The sequence below is a fragment of the Vespula vulgaris genome, chromosome 24, assembly GCF_905475345.1.
Source record: "Vespula vulgaris chromosome 24, iyVesVulg1.1, whole genome shotgun sequence".
Classification (NCBI taxonomy): Eukaryota; Metazoa; Arthropoda; class Insecta; order Hymenoptera; family Vespidae; genus Vespula; species Vespula vulgaris.
In genome coordinates, this window is record NC_066609.1 from 2,684,744 (window position 1) to 2,709,184 (window position 24,441).

The 24,441-nt window shown below is 26.4% G+C and overlaps 7 protein-coding genes across 14 annotated transcripts; 3 read left to right on the forward strand and 4 right to left on the reverse strand.

Annotated features, from left to right (window-relative positions):
• Positions 1-297: 297 nt before the first annotated feature.
• LOC127072265 (alpha-mannosidase 2) lies at positions 298-5,509 on the forward strand. Its single transcript, XM_051012561.1, has 7 exons — positions 298-941; positions 1,045-2,399; positions 2,493-2,831; positions 2,997-3,305; positions 3,385-3,916; positions 3,998-4,150; positions 4,338-5,509. Exons 1-7 carry the CDS (start codon positions 813-815, stop codon positions 4,914-4,916), a joined length of 3,396 nt encoding a protein of 1,131 aa, XP_050868518.1. The 5' UTR covers positions 298-812; the 3' UTR covers positions 4,917-5,509.
• On the reverse strand, positions 4,913-6,800 carry LOC127072268 (N-alpha-acetyltransferase 40). 5 transcript variants are annotated; one of them, XM_051012568.1, is made up of 4 exons: positions 6,652-6,800; positions 5,741-6,132; positions 5,503-5,661; positions 4,913-5,035 (listed from the first exon to the last, which is right to left on the reverse strand). In XM_051012568.1, exons 2-4 carry the CDS (start codon positions 6,112-6,114, stop codon positions 4,948-4,950), a joined length of 621 nt encoding a protein of 206 aa, XP_050868525.1. In that variant the 5' UTR covers positions 6,115-6,132; positions 6,652-6,800; the 3' UTR covers positions 4,913-4,947. The 5 variants fall into 5 exon arrangements, with proteins under 5 accessions (XP_050868525.1, XP_050868528.1, XP_050868530.1 ...); XM_051012571.1 differs by lacking the exon at positions 6,652-6,800 and adding an exon at positions 6,379-6,529; XM_051012573.1 differs by lacking the exon at positions 6,652-6,800 and adding an exon at positions 6,366-6,472.
• Positions 6,639-8,973, forward strand: LOC127072267 (3'-5' ssDNA/RNA exonuclease TatD). 3 transcript variants are annotated; one of them, XM_051012565.1, is made up of 2 exons: positions 6,639-6,773; positions 7,134-8,971. In XM_051012565.1, the coding sequence occupies exon 2, from the start codon at positions 7,155-7,157 to the stop codon at positions 8,088-8,090; it is 936 nt and encodes a 311-aa protein (XP_050868522.1). In that variant the 5' UTR covers positions 6,639-6,773; positions 7,134-7,154; the 3' UTR covers positions 8,091-8,971. The 3 variants fall into 3 exon arrangements, with proteins under 3 accessions (XP_050868522.1, XP_050868524.1, XP_050868523.1); XM_051012567.1 differs by lacking the exon at positions 6,639-6,773 and adding an exon at positions 6,842-6,921 and having other exon boundaries at positions 7,134-8,973; XM_051012566.1 differs by lacking the exon at positions 6,639-6,773 and adding an exon at positions 6,872-7,019 and having other exon boundaries at positions 7,134-8,973.
• A 43-nt stretch (positions 8,974-9,016) lies between these two features.
• On the reverse strand, positions 9,017-11,819 carry LOC127072266 (uncharacterized). Of its 2 annotated transcripts, XM_051012564.1 has the most exons (7): positions 11,728-11,819; positions 11,478-11,568; positions 11,251-11,381; positions 10,360-11,158; positions 9,643-10,274; positions 9,409-9,529; positions 9,017-9,294 (listed from the first exon to the last, which is right to left on the reverse strand). In XM_051012564.1, the coding sequence occupies exons 3-7, from the start codon at positions 11,378-11,380 to the stop codon at positions 9,075-9,077; spliced, it is 1,902 nt and encodes a 633-aa protein (XP_050868521.1). In that variant the 5' UTR covers position 11,381; positions 11,478-11,568; positions 11,728-11,819; the 3' UTR covers positions 9,017-9,074. The 2 variants fall into 2 exon arrangements, with proteins under 2 accessions (XP_050868521.1, XP_050868520.1); XM_051012563.1 differs by having other exon boundaries at positions 11,478-11,819.
• A 217-nt stretch (positions 11,820-12,036) lies between these two features.
• On the reverse strand, positions 12,037-13,311 carry LOC127072227 (multiple RNA-binding domain-containing protein 1-like). Its single transcript, XM_051012490.1, has 4 exons — positions 12,909-13,311; positions 12,666-12,814; positions 12,405-12,573; positions 12,037-12,343 (listed from the first exon to the last, which is right to left on the reverse strand). Exons 1-4 carry the CDS (start codon positions 12,925-12,927, stop codon positions 12,141-12,143), a joined length of 540 nt encoding a protein of 179 aa, XP_050868447.1. The 5' UTR covers positions 12,928-13,311; the 3' UTR covers positions 12,037-12,140.
• Positions 13,312-13,539: 228 nt separating this feature from the next.
• LOC127072220 (transmembrane protein 131) lies at positions 13,540-22,878 on the forward strand. Its single transcript, XM_051012482.1, has 23 exons — positions 13,540-13,730; positions 14,403-14,467; positions 14,569-14,597; positions 14,850-14,933; positions 15,070-15,193; positions 15,255-15,368; positions 15,502-15,624; positions 15,761-15,924; positions 16,006-16,192; positions 16,305-16,413; positions 16,521-16,780; positions 16,858-17,274; positions 17,376-17,564; positions 17,638-17,866; positions 17,952-18,336; positions 18,422-18,637; positions 18,743-18,882; positions 19,101-20,341; positions 20,447-20,774; positions 20,860-21,293; positions 21,438-21,645; positions 21,737-21,921; positions 22,053-22,878. The coding sequence occupies exons 1-23, from the start codon at positions 13,637-13,639 to the stop codon at positions 22,140-22,142; spliced, it is 5,415 nt and encodes a 1,804-aa protein (XP_050868439.1). The 5' UTR covers positions 13,540-13,636; the 3' UTR covers positions 22,143-22,878.
• A 134-nt stretch (positions 22,879-23,012) lies between these two features.
• On the reverse strand, positions 23,013-24,383 carry LOC127072226 (cilia- and flagella-associated protein 97-like). Its single transcript, XM_051012489.1, has 2 exons — positions 23,276-24,383; positions 23,013-23,188 (listed from the first exon to the last, which is right to left on the reverse strand). Exons 1-2 carry the CDS (start codon positions 23,987-23,989, stop codon positions 23,105-23,107), a joined length of 798 nt encoding a protein of 265 aa, XP_050868446.1. The 5' UTR covers positions 23,990-24,383; the 3' UTR covers positions 23,013-23,104.
• Between the last annotated feature and the right edge of the window lie 58 nt (positions 24,384-24,441).

Genomic DNA, 24,441 nt, shown 5'->3' on the forward strand with positions numbered 1-24,441 from the left:
ATTATTAATGCTATGTATGTAACGAAATATACAATATGTCTGACAAATATAGAAAATCTTTTCCTTCGTTTTTATATTATAACGTTATTACTAATTCAATGAAAATCGAATACAGTATATAAAAATATTAAAGATCTAACTAAAGATTTCTATTTAAACAATTAAAGTTTAAATCAGAATGGATCATAATACTTAGGGTAATTTTATTTGTTATCATGATTGGCTGAATGAACTAGTTATTTTAAGGAAATAAATTGGACATATTTCTGTAAGGAAAATGATAAAAATCATGCTGTTGTTTATCTCTAAGATTGTTAAAAAGAATCCTTATATTTTTTTAAATGATATAAAATAAAAAATTAATACACACACATATACATACTTTACAACTATGTAGAATTACGTAATTAATATTTTTTTTTTTTTTACAATCTTAACAAAAATATTGCTTTACAACAAAAATATATGTGTGATAAAATGTTATCAAATTTATATTTATAACTACTGCAATGTGAATGTTACATATATACCATATGGTAGTACACATGTATGTACGTATTTCATGCAGTGAGATGCAATGGTAAACAGTAGATACTTCAAATACATAGCATATAACAAAGCATTTTAAATAAGTATTCCACTTTTTATTATTCGTATTATTAGTGAGTTTATGTGTGTATGGTACTTAATTTTATATATTAATTTACAAAAATATTTTAAGTGAAATTTATTATACCACCTAAAAAAGGTTAATTTAAAAATCTGTCAAAGATAAGTTATTCAATGTGAATTTATCATTAGAAAAATATAATATGAAGACAAGGAAAACTTTTGCCATTCTTGGAGCAGGATTAATTCTTGCTTGCTGTCTAATGACATATTTAATGATGGATTTAACATTTTTTCCTCCTGGACAGGATACCAAACTATCTATGCAAGATGTAAATTTATACAAATTTTTTTTTTATTAAGTTAATATATATTATTATCATATATTGTATAAAATATAAATTTATATGGGATTTATATATTTACTTCTTTTAGAATCAATGGCTACATTTTGAAAGTAGATTAGCAAAATTAGAAAAAGATTTTAATAAACATCATGAAGCTATGAATGCTCTTCAAGAAGCAGCAAAAATGAAACAAAACTTAGTACCAGTAATAAAACCATTAAATAATCATGAACAATCAGGTCCAATCCAAAATCATATAGAAAAATTATCCAAATGCAATTTTAATATAAATCGAACACCAGAAGTTGATATTCAAATGTTAGATTTATATAGAATATTGGACTTTGATAATCCAGATGGTGGAGTTTGGAAACAAGGATGGAATATCAAATATAATAAAGAACAATGGCATCGTAATAGAAAACTGAAAGTCTTTGTTATTCCGCATTCACACAATGATCCAGGATGGTTGAATACATTTGAAAAATATTATACTTCTCAAACAAGGAATATATTAAATAACATGGTAACAAAATTAGCAGAAGACAAACGACGTAAATTTATCTGGGCAGAAGTTTCATTTTTTAAGCTGTGGTGGGATGAACAATCAAAGGTAACACGTGATTTAGTCAGAAGCTTAATTCATGATGGTCAATTGGAAATAGTATCAGGTGGATGGGTTATGCCAGATGAATCTGTCTCTCACTGGGTTGCTCAACTTGCACAACTAACAGAGGGACATCAATGGTTAAAGTATAATTTAGATTATGTACCAAATTCAGGATGGGCAATTGATCCATTTGGACTTTCTCCAACTATGCCATACTTATTAAAAGGAGCTGGGTTAAATAATTTACTGATACAAAGAGTTCATTATTCAGTTAAAAAAAAATTGGCTAAAGAAAAAAATTTAGAATTTCGATGGAGACAGTTATGGGACAATGATGGCACAACAGAATTGTTTACTCATATGATGCCATTTTATAGTTATGATATACCTCATACATGTGGACCAGATCCAAAAATATGTTGTCAATTTGATTTTTATAGACTTCCTAATTTTGGTTTGACATGTCCATGGAAAATAAATCCACGAGCCATAACAAAGGCAAATATAGTAGAAAGAGCTATGTTGCTATTAGATCAATACCGTAAGAAGTCTCAGCTTTTTAAAACTAATGTATTATTAGTACCATTGGGAGATGACTTTAGATATACACATGTTACTGAATGGGATGCTCAATTCAATAACTATCAATATCTTTTTGATTATTTAAATCAAAATCAAAAACTAAATGTTGAAATACAATTTGGAACATTGAGTGATTATTTTGATGCTGTAAGAGATAAACATAATTTAGAAGATTTCCCTACTTTATCTGGAGATTTTTTTACCTATTCTGATAGAGATGATCACTATTGGAGTGGTTATTACACATCAAGGTATATTATCATTATATATCATATTATAGATAATATCTTGATATTATTAACAAAATGTATTTTATCTCTATTTAAATGATAATATTTTTTTAGACCTTTCCATAAACGATTAGATCGTGTATTATTAGGTTCTTTAAGGGCATCTGAAATCTTGACTACAATAGCATGGGCTAAAGGCATTTATCATTTAGCTGAAGGAAACATAGCTCTTCGGTTGAGTAATGCCAGAATGTGGCACTCCTTATTTCAACATCATGATGGTGTTAGTGGAACGGCTAGAGATAATGTAGTTATAGATTATGCTCAAAAAATGATATTAGCCTTAAATAATACTGCACATGTACTGCAACAATCTGTTATGCATTTATTAAAAACTTCTGAAGGATCAACAATTGATCAAGAAGCCCACTACCTTTCATTGGATGAGACTAGGTTCGAAAACAGATACTTATTCCTAGTTAGTATCTTTTGCTGTTTGTAGAGGTTGTAAGGTTCTTATTACACATACACTATAATTTAATCATTATAATTTTTATAATTACTTAATGAAATCGCCAATAATTTAGTTTAATTCAGTTCTATGTTTTATTATTAAAGATCACATCATACTAGTCCTGGTGAAAAACATATACTTATACTTGGAGATGAAAATCCCAAAAGAAAAGTTATATTATACAATCCTTGTTCAAGACAAAGAAAAAAAATACAAACTTTAATCGTTTCAACACCTTTCGTTAAAGTTACTGATCATACTGGACAATTAGTAAAATCTCAAATATCACCAGTTTGGGTTGGACCTGCTGCTCTATCGGCTGCCAGATATGAACTATCTTTTCTAGTAACTGTACCAGGATTTGGACTTACTACATATATAATACATGCTCTTCGTCAGCAAACATTTCCTCCGTAAGTAGAAAATACATGTGAAAAATAAAATCATGAGAGAAAGTGGTTTAAAATGCTTTGTTAATCTATAATTTTACAGAGATGTTTATGTAGCAAATGTCACAATTTTTAATACCGATATACCAGTTTCAACAGTGCCTGGTTTTTCTCATATGCAAGTACAACCTCTTGCACAAGAATTTTCTATATCTCAGAAGATTGAACTATCTGCGTCATTTGGAAAATCTGGTTTCTTAAAAGCTTTAAGAGTTGACAATGTTACATTTCCTGTTCATTTAGAATTTGTTAAATATGGCACCAGAGGTTCTGGTAAAGATAAAAGTGGTGCCTATTTATTTTTGCCGGATAAGCCAGATCCAGATTTGATATTTATGGATAATAAGCACATTATTCACTTAGTAACAGGTCCTATTTTATCAAAAGTTTTTGTAGAATTACCATATGTACGTCATACTTGCATACTATATAATTCACCTGGTAATGATGGCGTCGGATTACATATACTGAATGAAGTTGATATAACAGAAACACAAAATTATGAACTTGCAATGAGATTAAACACCGATATAATGTCTGGAGATCAGTTTTTTACTGATTTAAATGGTCTTGGTGTACGTATTTAAAAGGATATCTTAAATATTTTTATATTTTTAATAATGAATTATATATATATAAAACTTTAATGATTTTAGATAATTAGACGCCAGAGATTTCCTAAATTACCTACACAAGCAAATTATTATCCAATGGCTGCAAATGCATATATTGAAGATAAACATAAAAGATTAACAGTTATAACAGCACAACCATTAGGGGTAGCTTCTATGGCATCAGGACAAATAGAGGTAATTTATATTTATTATAAGTTATTATATTATGTGTATAATATATATGTGTAAATAAATTATAAAAACCTATAAGAGAGTATAAAAAAAAATTTCTTTATAAGAATAAGTATGACCAGTAAATGGTTAAAATATATTGTAGTAAAATAATTTAATATGAATGCTAATTCTTGATATTACGCTGCAGATTATGCAAGATCGAAGACTGCTTCATGATGATAACAGAGGATTAGGTCAAGGAGTAACAGATAATTTAGTAACTAACCACTTATTTACATTAGTACTTGAAAAGAAGAGATTAAATTGTCCTGCATCATCTACTGGTCATCCTGCAGGTCTGTTATCTGTGGCTGCACATTTAGCTTCAGAAGAATTATTATATCCAGTAATAGCAATACACCCTCATAATACATTGCCATATAATTTGCAAGCACACTTTTCTCCACTACGTTATGATCTTCCCATAAACTTAAACATTATTAGTTTAAGAGTTTTGTTTATTCCTGAAGGAGCTGGTAAAGGTATTGGTATGGTTTTACATCGAACAGCATTAGATGTTTGTTGGGGATCAGAGGCTTATTTACAACAATTCAATATCTCCAATTCGGGAAAAATCGATGTATCATTTCTAAATTATTTGAAAGATATGACAGTCAGTAAAGCTCCTCTTACATTTTATGATGTTGGTTCATTTCTTAAATCGTCGATTGTTACTTTGTGTCCGAATGAAATATTGTCTATTCTATTTCATAAAACACAATATTAAAATGAAAGCATATTTATTGTAGAAAATGTTTTCACGTGGCAGGAATTAAAACCTGTTTACTTAAAATAACATAATCTTTCTTCTCTGACTCCAGTGGGCTAGTGTTGTCCAGTTTAAAACTACAAAAGAATAATTCAAGAAATATATCAACAATTTTTTATAAACTCACATGCTTATCATATAAACTTATCTAATAAGAAAGAAAATTTTAATGATAAGGCTAATATATCTTTGAGTAAAAATATATATAGATATTTATAATTAATTAATAGACGTTAAATTAATTAATGAAATTTCTGTACAATTATACTTAAAACAAGCTTTTTCAAAGTACAATTATTTTGTACTCAGCATTAAATATAGACTTTAACTTAATTTAAGAAATAGATTACATAATTGAATAATTGTTATATCGTATAATTTAATAAGCTTAAGTCTACCTCAAGCCTTATATTGTAAGCTATATCTAAAATAATATTTGTGATTTTAGTTCATATCTTTTCTTTGTATTTTATTTATAGAAGACTTGATAAATAATAAATAAAATAAGTAATATATAGTTAAAATACGAAAAATATCTTATTACCCAAGTGTGTAGAAGAACTGTAATGCTGGTAGATTATTTTTTAATACTGTTAATACTACTTTTTGCATTTTATATTTTGATGCCATAGATTCAAGAGCTTGCATCATAAAACGACCAAGGCCTTTACCTCTTGCTGATTCTTCTAATTGTAATTCATAACTTAATAGATAAATATAATATTTTTAATACATTTTTGTCCGTTATACTATAATAATAATTTATATGTTTATATACTTACCAATATAGCACTTCAACTTTGTAATCTATATCAAAACGAAAATGAGAAAATCCTATAAATTTGTTATTACTAGATGCTATCAAATACCAAGCTGTTGGTTCTGTTAATTCTTTTTGTTTAGCAATTGCATCCCATCCCCAACTAGATTGTTCATACAAATTTTTCATATTTCTTTCCATAATATCAAATATCCAAAGCCGACATTCAGATGATGCCTCTTTAGCTTTAACACAATTTAAATTCACAATATATTCATTTTTTCCTACGTATGTATGATACATTTCAAGCATTTCAAATGGATCTTTCATAGAATTAACTTTATTTATAATGCATTTAGCACGTGCTAGTTTTTGTACTTTTGAACGCCGTTTCATTTTTGCTGCTGGCCTGTTCTACAATAATAAAATATATTAGTTAAATAATTTTTATATTAGATAATATATACATGCAATAAAAAAATAATGTTTAATTCATAATAAAAATATTTAATAAGATTAAACATTTTAAAAAACTTTTTCTTTCTTATAGTTATTATATATTATAAATTTTATAAATTACTATGTATAAAGTTATATTATATACACATCATGATGTATAAATAAAAATTAATTAAATTGATTGATACAATTATAAAGTACTTCTAATTTGTGTTATATCGCACACACAATAATAACACTACTGCACGATGTAAGAGCAAAAACTATCCTATAAGATAAAAACATATATAGTTTGATTAGAACTACGAGAAAATTTAAATTTTATATTTCAAAATTTCAAAGAGTTTTTATATAATAATGATTGTATTATCATAGCAATAAAATTAAACATTGTAATTTGAGTTATTAGTAAAACATCTCAGTAAAAACATAATATATGAAGTAATTGTATCAATAGCATTAATCATTACTAACCTCTTCAAAATGTAACGTCTTCTAAGTTTTATGATATCAATAATGTCGAAGTGAACATATTGTAATTGATACTGGCAGTTTCGTTCACTTAGTTATTTTATAATTAAAAAAAAAACAAAAAGGTTCGTGTAATGAAAATTCACTCGTTTTATGATAAAATATATTATTATCAGTATTAATTAAACAGTTAAAAAGAAGTAGTTATGTGAGATTTCATTAGCATTGCCGAAATATGATATACAAGTTTTATTCCAGTTGTTAAAAATAATTGCGAGTAATTTAGAAATATTATATTATTTTATAAGAAATATTTGCAGATTTCATATTTTTTCTATTACTTCGAAAGAGAGATGTGTGCTTTATTATAGGTTAAGAATATTTGTGTTTATTTTATCAACATAATGATGTAACGTAGTTGAAGATAGACCTAGTTTTATTACTACTACTGATTACTGTGCGAATATTTCTTTAAATTGTTTCAGGCATTTTTAATTAAATAAGCAATGGCAGAAAATGCTGCTAGTTCAAATTCAGAGGAAAATGCTATTTCCTCAGCTATGACTCGATGTTACGAAAACTATATCATTGTTGATGTTGGTGCCAATCTTACAAATAAGAAATATAGTCGAGATTTAGATAGTGTGATACAAAGAGCTAAAGATGCAGGAGTCCAGAAGATCATGGTTACAGGTGCAAGTATTCGTTCTAGTAAAGAGGCTTTAAGACTGACAAGAATATATCCTGGTACGCTTTACTCAACTGCTGGTGTACATCCGCATGATGCAAAATCATGGGAAAATCCAGATACTTTACAAGAACTTGAAAGTATAGCTACAAATCCAGAATGTGTTGCGATTGGAGAATGTGGTTTAGATTATAATCGTGATTTTTCTGATCCTGAGACGCAACGTACTGTCTTTCATAAGCAAGTAGAGTTGGCATGTCAATTAAATAAACCACTTATAATACACGAAAGAGCAGCACAGACAGATGTATTGGAAGTTCTGAGTCATTATAAGAACCGCTTACCACCAGTTTTAATTCATTCTTTTATTGGAACAGCAGAAGAAGCACAAATTTATTTGGATCAAGGATTTTATTTAGGAATAACAGGCTACTTATGTAAAGATAAGTCAGATAGCGGTATAAGACAGTTGTTAGAAGCAGGTCAGGCACCATTAGATAAAATATTAGTTGAAACTGATGCTCCATTTATGTATCCTAATACAAGAGCTAGTAAATTACCTGTACGTGTTAAGGATGCTTTAACTGAACGATCCATGACTTTTCTTCATCGTTATTGTACTTTTCAACGTAATGAACCATGTGCCTTGCCAGCTATAGTTGAAATGGTAGCAGCATTTATGCAAACAACTCCAGAAGAAGTTGCTTTGGCTACTGCTTTCAATGCTTTGAAGTTATTTGGTCTAAATGCGTGATTTAAAGATGAACAATATCAAAATTGTTTTATATGGTGGTGCTAGTTGGTGCTTCACAAGGTTTAGATATTGGTGCTACTATATGGTATATCTATTTTTACTTTAATAATCTGATATTTATTATCTCAATATTTACATCTAATAAAATATTTTGTTGTAATAGTTATACAGAAAAAATGAAATATTAAAAAGTAAAAAACTATTGCAGCACCAATATTTATGCTTAATTGTTATTATGTCCTTTATATACACAATTCTTTCTCTTTATTATTCAGAATAAAATTAGTCTTCAGAAATACTGGAATAAATAAAAAAATAGTTTTTACTAGAACAATGTTGTGGATTGTTACATTGTTACTTTCATACTTTTAATTATATGTAAATAAAAGTGAACTCGTGGGGCATATATACTCCAATGAAATTTATATATATATAGTAATGGTTCTGAAGAATATATATTTTCAAGAAGAGAAAAAAGTAAATTTTGTATTACTACTTCTCATTAAAATCTTTTATCTTATACAACATATGATTAAATTTATTATTTTGTTTTAATCTTGTCCAATGTATATACGAAAATTTTGCCAAGTTCATATTTATATATTAAACAATATATCAATATATAGATTTTATCTTAATTATTATTATTAGCAATAACTTATATATCATATATTTAATGCTAATTACCAAACTTCCTTCATTTGTATCAATATATTAATTCTTCGTTTCAATACTAACATAATACAATACAGTCGTATATACAAATAAGATCTTAATTATAAAATTCACTTAGAGTTAAAAAAATAGTTTTTACATTAACTGTAATAAATATTTAGTTTATAATTATCCTTTTTTTTCTGTTATATAATCTACTATAATTATGTGAAATACTAATTGTCAGGGAAAATCAAATTGTACATGTGAAATATGAATTATATTTTTAATTAAAACATTTTTAATTTGCTTTTGAAATCATTATTATTATTACGTTATTTCCATAATTTCAGGATATTTATCTTTTATTTTTTGCATAATATATGTAACTTTTTCATGTGATGGTAGATTAAACCAAACTTTCATATTTATTGAAACACATCTATGTCCAGTCCATTTTTCTATAGTTTTTATTTGTAAGTTCCGTACACCCAATAATTTTTGAGTATTAATTGAATATGCAATGGAAGGGAATTCAATTATAAGTATACTGCAAAAGTAAATATTTGGATAGATATAACAAAAATTTTCTTGATAAAACAAGAGAAAAAGGGATGCACAAATATTTTATTGAAAATAGAAAATATTAATAAAAAATACTTACACAAAATTTTCTTGTGTACACCGCAATTCTTCAACATAATGAGTATATTTTGCAAGAATATCAGAATTATACGTATTAAATGCAATGGGAAATCCGCCTTTTCGCATAATTATAGCATGATCTAAAATAATGTAAACGTTATTATTTAATTAATTAATTTCTTCTTTCATTTACTTAATATCTAATCATTTATTTTTTGTAACATTTAGTTACAAAAGAAAATATAATACTTACTAATATTATGTCCTATTTTTGTTTTCAAATAGCTTAACACATATTGAGGACCTCCCATTGCTCTTTCTAGAGTTTTTCTTAATTCGTTACTGACTTTTTCAGATATATAATACATATAAAACTCATTTTTATCAAACCAAGGACCCAGATAATCTGGATATAATGTTTTTACACTTTGATACAAAAGCAACAATCTTTTAAAATCAAGATCAGTAAACGAAATTAATACTTTTTTATCTATATTAGTAAAAATTGTTGACAACATTTTTGGATAATATCTATTTAATGCTGCTAAATCAAGTGCATATTTGAGTAGTGTTTGAATTGAGCATTGTTTTATAAATGTTTCATCTAAAAATTTATTTTCTAGGACAAACCAAGGTACTGACTGATATTCAGCATTAGACAATGTACGTAAAATTATTTTCAAGTTATGTGAACGAATTTGCTTCATAACATCTTTTTTTACATGTTCATTTATCATAAATTCTATGAATGGTATATAAATATAAGATATATTATTTAAATAGTTTGCAATATCAAAACAAATTTTGGGATCCATATTTTTAGTTATTGCAACATTCAATAATTCATTGATGAAAGTAGTATTATAACTATAAGGTATCATTCTCCTGTACAACAAAATATTAATATAAATATTATTTAAAAAAATAGTTTTTGTATTTTATAATATGAATTTTGAAATTTGGTATTTACCCTTCTATTACATTTTTACATATTTCAACTATACATTCTAGTATATCTGCTGATGCCAATTTATTTATTTTTAGAAACAGAGCTTGACGTATTATTTCCATTGTCTTGAAATTATCACTTACGAATTTTGTTTTATTTGATAATGTGCATAAAGAAATAAATATATATTTAAGAGTAGACACTGAAACATTTCTAGAATCATACATCAGTAATGATTCTATACTTTTATAAATTTTATTAGTTAAATCTCTTCTTTCTACATATTTTATATACAACAAGGCTAAAGACAATTCTTTCAAATTTAAATAATCAAGCTTTGTTGATAAAATATTTGGAATTAGTATAGGTAATGCTATTAGTAGAGCAGATGATAATGGGGTATCTTCCATTTTTTTTAATATAATTAACAACAAATGTATTTGATGTATGTCTAATTCATTTATAGAATTTCTTATAATTTGCAAGAGATTTTGCATTAACATTGTAGAGGCTGGTACATCAAGAAAATTCAGTAATTTTATTACTTGTACAACATCAGATACGTTCATATTTCTTATTTGTTTTTGTAATTTTTCACACAAAATTTGAAATCCTTTATGATTTCTTAAATTAAATTGTTTTCCATCTTCATTCACTATTTTAGCTAGTATTGTTAATATATCCAACATATCTTTCAAGTCCATATCTGAACATTGATTATTAATACAATCTAAAATGTGTGTAGCATTTACTGAAGAAAGTGTATATGATTCTAGTATTATTCTTTTTATTGGCTCTAGTTTTACTGACCTATAAATATCTAAATATTTAAAGAAAGTTGAAAAATTATATTAAAAAAATAAATATCAAGAAATGATATATATAAGAATGTATTATGATATTATTAATTACCTTTAGAAGAGTTCCAATAATTCTGCAAAGTAGTTTGAGTAATTCTACTTCGTATTGTATAATTTAAAAATAAAGTTCGATTTCGCAAAGTCCATGTCATCCATAATATTTGTTTAAAACCCCTATCCATACTATCAAATATATGAAAGAAAGTTTTAATATTACTTATATCTATTTTTATATAAAATATCAGAGATATAGATTTTATACTCAAGTAACTATATTACCTGGTTTTTATTTTCTTTCTAAATTGGTAGATTTAATAAGTATACGAAATAAACTTATATTTATTTTATTATTAATATTATTTCCCATAACCTTTAATCAATTTGATTAGGAAACAAACATGAGGTTAGAAAGTATAAACATTTATATTTAATAATCAACTAATATTCAAATATTGTCTCAGATTTATTGTCGATTAAATTTATATATTTTCATATTTACTGTATTATACGTAAAAAAAATTAACTATACCGTTTGAGATAAAATAAAGTATTACATCAGAATTTTTAAACTTCACGCGCATACCAAAGTTTATACCTCCATCTTACATGAGTTTATTCAAGTTTGTTATATTGGTATGATTAGTATTGAAACTAATTTTAGACATTGGCTACAATGTCTAAAATTCTATTCACATGTAAAAGGTTTCTTAAAAATTACGTATAAAATGGAAAATAGCCTTAATACATTTTTAAAATTATTAAAATGCTTCTTATTTATTTAATATCAAAATGTATCATTGTTTTTATCAATAATGGAAATATATATGACATATTAATGTACCATGAAAAAAATTTTTTTTTAATGTATTTCTCTTAAATAATATTTAAAAGTAGAACTACATTTGATTTAACAAAAAGATAATAACACATAATAGTATCAATTCATATATGACAATTAATTCTTTTTTTATGTTTTGGAATATCAGTCTCTTGTAAAGTTAATGATTTATATTCCTTTCCTAGATCTGTATTTTGTTTTTTGGAAGAGGGAACAGATTTATTTTTATTATTTATCTCAGAGATATTTTTCATCTTTTTATAAAGTTTAGAGTTTGCAACAACCCATCCACTAGTAATTATTCTACCTGCAATATAAAAAATTATTTCAAATATAAGATAGAAGAACAAGAAAATATAATTTATTACCAAAGAATTCTTTTTTATTTGTATTAAATATAGCTTTGGATGCATCTTGCATTCGTTTAAATTCTATAAATGCATATCCGATAAGTGATAGATTTGATTGGCAAGGAAGAATTATTTCTTTTATTTCTCCATATTTTTCATACAACCACTTAATATCCTCTTCTTTTATCTGTTAATATAAAAATCATATGAAGTCAATATAATTTACATTTATATTAAATAAAAAATCATCATGTAGATAAAATTATTATAATTTCATACCTTAAATGGAAGATTGCGGACAACAATCCTTGTCGCAGAATCATTTAATTTTGTATCAGCATGTTCATTTTGTGTTATATTTTTAGCCCGCCTTAATTTTGCTTTCTTTCTATAAATCCAGGACAATCCATTTTTATTATTATTCTGTCCTATCAAATATAATAAACGCAATATTTATAAATAATTCCAAAGAGATATGTAATATACAAAAATAGTACTGCTGGTATTTTTAAATTTTCATACGTTGTTTAGTTTTATCCATTTTTATAAGTCTTGATTAATGATAAAAAGAATGATTATTAAAAATATGCTAATTATATATCTATTTATAACAAACTCTTATATTTCCATTAGATCATTAGAATTCAGTTTAATTATCATTTATTATTTTCTTAAACTTCAACTATATAAGATATAAAAACTCTATTGTCTAGTTAAAATACATAGTTGATGTAGTAGTTAAATATCATTGTGTAACAAATTCAGTAAATATTGTGTAGTTTTAATATATAATACAATTCAATATCCAAGCAAATACTATCAATCAAATTTATGTTATTCTTCTCTAACTTTCGTTATATAGATTTTACGATCACAACGAAAATATATTATTTTTATAACTTTACTGTAATATCAGACTACATAAAGTTATCATAACAGTTTAATGAAGTAAAAGTAGAAAGAAAAGTTAGCTATCAAATAAAAGATAAAATGGCAAAGATTATTTGAAGATTGAATCATCTGTTAAATTTGATTGGTCGAATTTTGAATTAGAACCAATTAAATGCAGGACAAATAATAGAAGGATAGCGTTGAATACACTCATTGGTTACTGGTACACTGCATACTTCAAATAAAACGAAGATACAATCGATATCACGGTAAACTTCGATAATATAGAAGTATGGCCGAAAGCGCATTTTCATTTGTGCTAAAGCAAAATAACAAAACAATACGTTAAGACTAATATTATGATTGAGTTAAAAGTATTTTATTGTTTATTCTTGTTATCATTTTTGGATTCAACGTCGCAAATTCGGCCCTCCTTACATGGGCATAATAATGGTAAGCTTATTTCTCTCCTGTTTTGACATCAACAATCTTAGAATTTTATAACTTTTAATACAAACGGTTAATTATACTTTTAATGCTAATTACATGTTTTGACATATCACGATTTTCGTTGTTACACAGAAATTATTATCCTGTTTCATTCCATCTTTTTTTTTAAACCCTGAAGTTTCTACAGATGATCTAAAATATTCAAACAGCCATACTGCATTTTTATTTATATTTAATGTTAGTATGTAAATATCTTATATATTGATTAATACAAACTTCTTCATAAGTTTATCATCTCATGCAGTACATATATGAAAACAAATATTTTTTTCATATCTTTGTAACAATAAAATAAAAATAATATAACCTTAGTTTCTCTCTTCTGGTATTAATTATTTATATGCATCATGATACATTGTATGATATATTAAGTGCAGATAGAATGATCTCAATGAGCTTAAGAAATATTTTAAAAGTTATAAAAAAAAAAAAAAAAAAAAAAAAAAAAACAAATGTACTTTTATTATAAATATTTTCTTTTCTTATAAAATAAATCTATAATTTGTATCAAGATTAACTACATTTATTGCATTTATTGAACTTTCAATATTATAACTTTAATCATTGTTATTTAGATACATCTTAGTTATTAACTATTGTTTATTATTTTTACAGCCTTCGTTCAGGATGACAATGATGTTCAATATCTTTTGGATAATATACCATTACCTATGCATAAGGTTAATCTTTTAATTAGTTTACAATTAATATATAATGTGATATAATTATTTTATAATATTATTTATCAAATTTAATTGTTATATATTATAATATTTTTTAGGACTTTACTAATACAGTACATGGGGTTGGGTAAGCATGACATTGACTAAGATAATGGTAAATGGAAGTAGGAAAGGTATCTAATATATATAATTAATTTTTCTCATTTTATATATATGAAACAGATTAGAAGATAATAAAATATCATGAATATTGTAAATGTGTTAGGTCATAGAATATATACGTGCTTAATAAAGAAAAAATTCTTTTAATTATATCTTTCCTATTTCTGATTGAAATTGTTACTTAACTATTTTAAATCATCAAATGATGTTTTTTAAGGGATTCTGTATCGGATGAAGATAAAATACAAGATACATTGTCCCACATTTATTTTGAACCCCACATTTTGGATTTTAAAGAGAGGTATTTACTTTTTTCTTTCTTCTTTTTATTATTATTGTTGTTGTTGCTGCTGTTATTGTTATTATGTTGTTTATCTTATAAATTGTTTCATTTAAAGAAACAATTCATAAAAATAATTGATTATATAAATTTATAGACAACTTGGTATACCCCATCAAGAAACTGTGATGTTAATTAATAAAGACCATAATAGGACAATTCATTTATTATCAATTTCTGGAAATACTCGTCATTTTCATTCATCATTTTTCCAAGATAAAGTAAGTTTAGATCTTTTCTATGTTTTCTTTATCTAAAATGATGTCTTTTTATTTTATTTAGGTAATATCTCCTCTTGGAAATACCACATTTAATGTAATTTTTCTTGGTAGAGAAGAAGGTGAGATTGATACTCACCTCTTTATACATACATCAGAGGGTACAATAAAGTATCAAGTAATGTATTAACGCCATTGTAGATTCTTTTTATTCTCTCTCTCTCTTTCTTTCTCTTTTCTTTTTCTCTTCCTTTCTTTCTTTCTTTCGTTTTTTTTTCAAATATTTCACTCATATTTAATTTTTTATGTAGGTCAGAGGAATAAGTATTAGTAGTCCATATCGACTAAGACCTGTAATTGATGTCAAGTTACCATTAAATGCATCTTTTACTCCACTTATATATATGCATAATCCACATCCAGAGTCATTGCAAGTAAATATTTTTGTGTTTTTTTGTTATTATAACATAATACATAATTTAATTGGTTTTTTTTTTGTAAGTTGATAAGAAAAATTACTTTCCAAGAATAATTATTTTGTGATATGTATTTAATTACTCCAAATTTAAGGTAGTAGAAATATATAGTAGTGGAGGAGAATTTCAATTGGAATTACCATCAGGGGAAGCAGAGGGTTCTCGTGAATTATGGGAAATACCACCTTATCAAACCAAACCAGTTATAAGACTTCATTTTAATGCTTATACAGAAAAAAATCACACCGCATATATTAGGTTTGTCAATTTGTCAGTTTCACCTTTATCAATTTCTTCTAATATACTAAATGGCACTTATAACTATTATACACATTTTAGAGTTAAAGTAAATAATACTGCTGAGATATTAATTGTAGCAGTTGAAGTAGAAGTTAGGAGTGGAGCTGGTCTTCATTGGGGTGGAAGTTCGGGAAGAATAAATTTTGGTATGGGAGGTTCATTACAGCCACCCACATATCACATAATTGCTTTAAAAAATTCAGCTAAAAAACCAGTTAAAGTTGTGGTAAATCTATTATCTATTTGTATATTGTATATTTTGAATCATATTATATTGACATAAACGTATCTATATTGAATAATATAATAGATTTTTTATGTCTTATCGTTGTTTTTAGAATATAATTAGCACCCCCATATCGAAAGCATTAGGACTCCAGTTTAAGCCAACTGTTATTCCTGGGGATACCGATATCCCAATCGCTATTGGGACACTATTTTATGATTGTAAATAATACAATTTCTTAATTATATTAATAATAAATATTGTGATGCATATATTTTAGGTATTCTTCACTCTTTTGATTATTTTAATGTGATTATGAATATTTCAGGGAAGGCTGGTTTAGAATTACAACACTTTAAGGGCAAATTGATGATTAAAGCAATAGGGCCTGGTGGTTCTAGTCAAAAATTAGCCATACCATGGATAGCACAGGTGTTACAAGGAGGACTAGAAGTAAATGCATCAATTACTCATTACTGTTCTCTGCAAACTAGCCAAGCTCAAAATTTTAGCGTTGTAAATAAATTTAAATTACCATTAGCCATCACACATGTTACGATGTCACCTAATGTTAAATCGCGTTTCATGGTACGAAGAAAATCAAATATTTACTTTCATAAATAAATATTTGTGTATAACTTTTACATAGAAAATTTATTTTTCAGGTAAAAAATTTTACTCCTAGAGTAATAAAACCAGAACAAAAAGTTAATATATTTTCTTTACAACTTACCAAAGAAAAGAAAAATGAAGATGTAGAGATGGAGTCATCGATATTAATACATTCAAATGTATCTGTAACTAAAGTACCATTACTCAGTTATGATGGAAAAGTAAGGAAAATTGTTCCAGGAGAAAGAGAAGATGATAAAGGTACCATGAATTTTGGTACTGTTAGCAGTGGAACTGAAAATGAGGCAATCTTTGCATTAGAAAATCAGAATCCAGTTAATATAGAATTACATGATTGGGGAGTAAATATGCCTGGAGCAGTATTGGAATTAATGGGTTGTCAAAGTGGTCCTGCAGATTTATTGGATGAGGAGCTTAAAAATGTAACTGTATGTAGTAATACTGGCAATGTAAGTATTATAGATATACAAAATTATTTGTGTGTTGTATAATATACAAAATTATTTGTGTGTTGGAGATATTACAAATAACATAAATATTATTATTACAGCAATTTATAAAACCTGGGTTTTTAGCAATTTTCAAGATTATAGTAAAAGCCCCTATGATAGAAGAGGATACGATAGTTGGCGATGTCTTTGTTAGAACTAAGTATGAAAGATTTATTTTACCAGTATTCATGCGAGTTGCTCATGGAAAAATCTCTGTAAAGAAACTTATATTTACAGATTGTTTTCCTGTAAGTAAAGAGTATAAATTATTGTTAATTAATATAATACTTTAATATTTATTTATAACATTTTCATTTCTAGGGATCAATATGTGTACAGCAAGTTAAAGTACACTCTACGTTTACCAGACCAATGGAAGTAACTGAAATAGTTTCAGTTAACAAGGATGATAGAATAAAATATATACCTTTAGAAGAAGCAACGTTACCAACAATATATAAAGGCGATAATCATGTAGGATCTATAAAGATTAATCCATCTATCAACTGTAAACAACAATGTTACCTTGACTTGTTATTAGATACAAATGGTATCTCAATTATTTCTCTTAAATAAATCTTATATACATATATTTTTAAGAATACCGATCTTATATTAATGTTTATGATTTCCAGCTGGTAATCAATGGTTAAACACAATGAGCCTTCCTTCTCACACGCGTGATACTGATCTAAATTTATTAACTACACGCTATATGCGTTTTATTAATTCTACTGGAGGAGGTTCTTGGGATAATGTAACAATGCGCTTAGACACTAATGAAGTACGTGGTTATAAATTTTATGTTAACATTAAACCACATTGGCCCAGTTTATTAACCAGTTCTGGAAATACAAATAAAAATAAAACTATTTTAATGTTTCCATTAACACAAGTGGGACACACATCACATAAAAAAATAAAGTTATATAATCCAAGTAGAAATCCTTTAATAGTCCAATTAGTAACGGATTGGAATTATCCTCAAGGATCAAGACTATTTCATTCTTTACCCAGCAAGTATGTAATATTCAAAAAAATCTACTTTAATATTGAGAGATGGACATATAAACATAAATTCTTTATAATGATATTATTGAAATAGGTTCAAACCAATATGTATAGAATGTTTACCTACAGTACAAGAGGAATTTAAACTCGAAGACAATATGGAGGAACGAGAATTATTTGAAAAGCAATGGGATGTTACAGTGGCTTCGCAATCATTTCCTTTTTATTTAAATCCTTTGGAATCTAAAACTATTAAAATAATATATTCACCGATGTCGGCATCACTTTCGTCTGCTCTTATATACATTAGGTAAATTAATATACACGTATTAGCTAAAAATTATTAATTATATATATATATAATTACTATATATTAATAATTTATAATATTGAATATGAACTTAAAATGTTTTAGGAATAATATGACCGTCTTAGAAGTGTTACGTGTAATGGGACGCGGAGCAAGTGCACAATTTAGATTTGGAAATCGTAAACCAGGTTCTACCACACCTTTACTATTTGAACTCGGAGACAAACACCTTAAAGATTGTGAACGTATGTACGTTCCCTTATTTTTATTTTATCGACTTAATATTAAACGAGTTAAATCTTTGAATATATACGGAAAAAAAAAAATCTTTTATAATTTATTCGCACAATCGTTAATTAGAATATTTGTTTTAACTTATACTATATATCAATGGATATTATCAAACATTTTTTTTAAGAAAATGTATGTAGAACAATTAATGCATTGTATTGATTTTTACTAGGTGAACGATCAATACGGAATTCGATTCCAAATCTAACAGTTAAAAGATCCTTCACGGCAAGAAATACTGGAGAATTACCAATACATATTTATGGTTTCTATATAAGCGGTTCACATTGTGAAGGGTATGGATTTAAGGTACTTAATTGTGCCTCTTTTTTACTGTTTCCAAACGTTACAAAAAAAATTGAAATAGCATTTACACCAGACTTCACTTTATCACGAATTGAAAGAAAATTATTAATATTGACAAGTTTAGGAACTGAAAATGAGAGTAGTATGATAAAACTTAATTTATTAGCAACACTTCCTACACATTCTTTGGAACCTTGTGCAGCCATATTAATCAGACCATCATGGGAACATATTATACATTGGGCGGCCGTTATACTTTCATCGATATTGTTAATATCTGTTCTTGCTGTATCCTTTCTCGAGGCAGATCGTATATTAAGAGGTGCTTTAGCAAATTTTTCTCGAGAAAGTTCAGTTCAGCCACCTCTTGATCTTAGGCTTTTATCGTATATAGCAGTTCAATCAACAGATATCACAAATTCGTTGAAAGAGAAAATTACAAATTATGATAAAAATAAAATAAATAAAAAGGAAGACATAACATCAGAATGGATGTTAATAAATACAAAACGGTGTAAAGATAAAGATTTGCAAAAGAGTCTGAAAATTTCTGATTGGACGTCAGAAGAAGAACAACGTTTTAAATTAGATACAGAATCGAAAGATTTGTTATCTTTCAAATCATGCGAAGATCCACTTGATGGTCCTAGTAATATTGGAAATATTGGACTTGGCACAAGAAAGAGAAATAATAAAAAACAACAAAACATCCAAGAAAGTCAATCTGATAATAATTGTCTAATAGAAAATACATTTACCGAAATTCAACCAGTACAAGAAAAAAAATATAGAACGCATTCTTTAATAAAATCTAGTCCCATTATAAATAGAAAAACGAAATCAAACAATGTAGGAAATGTAAAAGAAGAATTAAAGTCATGTGACAATGAAGGCCCGGGAGATACAATTTATTTAAATACTAAAAGTAATAAATCTGAAAATAAGAGAAAACAAATTACTGGAGGAAATAGTACTGGCCATAGTAATCACATGTTAAAGAAGCTTGAAATATCGTCGCAACAAAAGAACGTTCAACTTTCTGAAGAAGAAACTTCATCCACAACAACAGAAAGTTCAATACACGATGATACATCATCTTTGTGTAAAGTAAGTTTTTTGTTTAGATTTAATTTGTTTAATTTTTTGTTTATTTAATTTTATATACTATATGGTATGTCATTACGTGAATATATGATATATTACATTTCGCAGGGACATGATCAAAATTGTATAAAAGCAGATAAATTACAAAGGAAACCAGTGAATAAAAAAAACAAATCACAAGTAATTCCGTCTGTACCTTGTGTCGATTATAAAGATAATTATGAAGGAGATTGCGATGATGACGAATATGATAAAGAAAGACATAATAATCCAAACAGATGGAAAACAAATACAACTAGATCTAATTCAAAATATCACATTCATGGATCACGTACAGTAGAATCGTCTTATAAGTTACCGCGCCAAAGTAAAAATCTACCGCGAAAAGAAAAAGTATCACAAAAACGGCGTGGAACGGATAAAATCCATACAAAAAGTATGTTAATATTTAGCTAACGGACTTACAATACACACACGCGCGCCTGCATGTATATTGTACGTTATATTATATATATTTACAGCTTCTTCTCTAAATGGAAATATAAATTCAAAGGAAGATGGAACACGTAATTTAGGAACAATATCTACAATATCACCACCACCACCACCATCAGGATGGGGTGAACATAGAGCTAAATTTAGTGATGTAGTAGCTCGTAATCAAGAAAGCATCCCTGCATTTTCTAACTTATCAAACTTGCATAAAAATCAACCAGTTACACATAATTTATCATTGGTGTTTACTAATGATACTAAAGATACAGAATATATAAAACAGCAGCCAAATCAAGAATCAATTAAATCCACCAAAGAATATGAAGTAATACCAGAAGTTTTGCCCTCTTGTATACCATCGACTGGAAGGACAAAACTGATTTGTCAGGATCATATCGCAGCACAAACTAATGTTTCACACGCAAATAGTTATTTTATCAATAACTTTATAGAATCTTCAGTACGTCATATATTTGAAGTATCTTATTTAATGACTTATATCATAACTAAATCAATAATTATTCAAGTTTTCTTTCTAAATATCCTCATTTTTTCTTGTTCATAAAAATATAACAATACGTACCTTTGTTTTATTTTTTTACAGTTTGAAAGAGAATTGGTACCATATGACGATCTTCCAGAAACAGATGAACTTTTGGTTGAACTAGAAAGTCCAGAGGAAGATACACGATGTCAGTTGTGGAATAATAATAGATCTATGATAGATTTATTATCAGATAATGCAAGTGCTTTTCAATTTAACCCATCACATTCTACAGAAAATAGCACAAATTTAACAGATTCTTTAAGAGGTACACAATGTCAACATTTATTATAATATCTTATAATTTGTTATCTTGTTAAAAACGTATTTTTAAATAATATGTTATTACTTTACTACAGATAATTGGGCGAATATAGAAACTAATTGGGAACCATTATACACTAGAGCAGCAGTAGGAGAAGAACGAAGTGGCGTATGGGGAGTTAATACTGGTGGTGTATGGGCAGCTGCACCTTGGGGTGCAACTGTGCAACCACATGCCACATTATCTGTGCCACTACAATTATCAGAATCAGATGTGCAGGTAACAACAATACCTAGCAGATAAATTAAGAGATATATAAAAACAAAATACTTAATTTTTTTAATAAATTGTCACAACAAATATTAGATATACAATAGGATATACATAGTATAGCAAAGTTGTTATTTTAGGATAGAACAGGATTTGATCCATTTCGTTCTCTCAATACAATTTGGACACCATCATCAACAGAGTCTTGGAAAAAAAAGCATGAAGATTAATAATTTTAATGTTACTTTAATTTATCTTGTGATACTGTTGGCTTGTTTAAAAATTTTCGTGGAAAAGTGAAAGTAATATTACATTAAAAAAAAAATATTTGCAATTGAGATCAATACTATTCAATGATATTCTATTACGTTATACTTAAATTTCAGAAATTTTGTGAACAAAATTATTGTTCTTATAATATCATTAAATTTTTTAGTTTTTAAAATGCATGTTACCGAATTTTGATAAGCTTGTATAATTACATTGTATTGAAAATATACATCAATGCTTTAATTTCATGTATCAAATGTATTTGTATTTGCTCTTCATTAATTTAATTATATCTAAAAATGCACAATACAGTCATAAAGTTAATATACTTTTAATAAAGAAATAGCATTTATACATAACATATACACACATATATGTGATTTATAAATTTCAGTAGCAAATATAATTATATAATCATTCAAATTTCAATGAATTTGATTCTCAATTGCATTGTTTTTTCTTTTTTTTTCTTTCATTGCTCATGTTTTTATTGTAAAAATATTCACGGTACTCGATAATATCTGAGAATATTGTAATTCTGGTATTACACAAATGATAATTAAGTTATTAAAAAACGAGTGAGAACTGTGATTTTTATAGTCTTGACTTGTAGAAATTTCTGTAGTAAGTTTTCAAGACATTTTACAAAGTTGTGATGTATACAAAGCAAAATAAAAATATGTACCTACTCTTCAAGACTGGTAATTACTGTTTAATTCAAATCTCATGAGTGCATAATTATCAACCTTTTTAGACATATTACGATATAAAGAAGTAGTATTTTACATTTGAACATATTAGATAAAAATAGTGCCATAAAATATAACACATTTTATACATTTTTAGAAACATATAATTATAGATTTAGTAAATAAAATCTTGATATAAATATAGCAATCTTAGACTCTAATTAATTTGATAATCATATAAAAGTCATTCTATAGCCTGGTGCAGTTAACTTTGGTATCACACATGGTTTTGCTTGTTGTATTCTACGAAGAAGTACCTACAAACATTGTTAATAAAATACATATAAAACAATATATCTTATAATAATTTAGGTAACATTCTGATGCTTTGTTATAATATATACCATATTATCTCCCTCTATCTTCTTTTGTAATCTTTTTCTATTTATAGCTGAACTACTTATTTTAGGTAGATTATTTCCTCTAAAAACTTTATCACGAGGTTGATGTTGTGCCATTATTTTTCTTAATAAAAGTTCATTTTCATGTTCAATTTTCCGTATTTCCTCATCTGTAAAGCTCATATTCTTTCTTCTTGTTCTTGTTTTTCCAAAATCTATATTTTTTTCATTATTGTGCCATATCCTTTCATTTTTTTCTATGTTTATACTTTCTTTGCTTTCTCTATCGTAATTTATCTGTTCGTCGTTTTCACTCAAATTTTCTAATTTCCTATTTTCTTCATATTTATTATCATCATCAAAAAATAAGCAAGAACCATTATTTAAGTATTGTGATGTAGTTTCGTCTGATTCATCACAAGAATCATCAGAACAAAAAGATTCATTTGTATATGCAAATTCATCATCGAGGGAACCTTTTTCTTTATCCTTTTCAGTTTCATGATCTTTAATACCTCGTAAATTTTTTGAATTTATAATATTGGCTCCGCAATTATCATCCTCATCATCATCTTCATCAACTTCGTGTATGCTTGGAACATTATTAAAATTGTCTTTGGTTTCAGAAATTTGCTTTGATACAATTTCGTCGGTGATAGAAAGAGTACATTGACACAAATAATTTGTTTTTACTTCTTGTAAATTAGACATTGTCATCGTTTCGTTAAATATTTAAAATATTAAAAAGAAATTATGCAAATGTATAAAATACAAATTGCGTAATAGAAAAAAGAAACGCAAAAATCTCTAATAAGTCTTTTTTAAATATGCTAAATTACCTTGTTTCTATAGCAACTATACTAGAAACATTATATACAATTTACAATTATAGATAAAAAGTATTTTTGAATTCAAGCGAAAATATATGTATAATTATGTATTTATGTCAATTAAATTTGTTTATTTTATTAAACATGGAATAATTTGTTATCATTTCTTATATATTTTTTTTCGTGTAATAATAAAATTATTATTATTGTTTGTTCTTTCAAGAGACGACAAAATGTAATTAGTCCGAATAATCTTTTTCATAGTTTCGCATTCATTCTGAAATGCAAAATGAATTTAGTTACTTTATATTAAGTTCTTTTATATACATATAAAGGAAC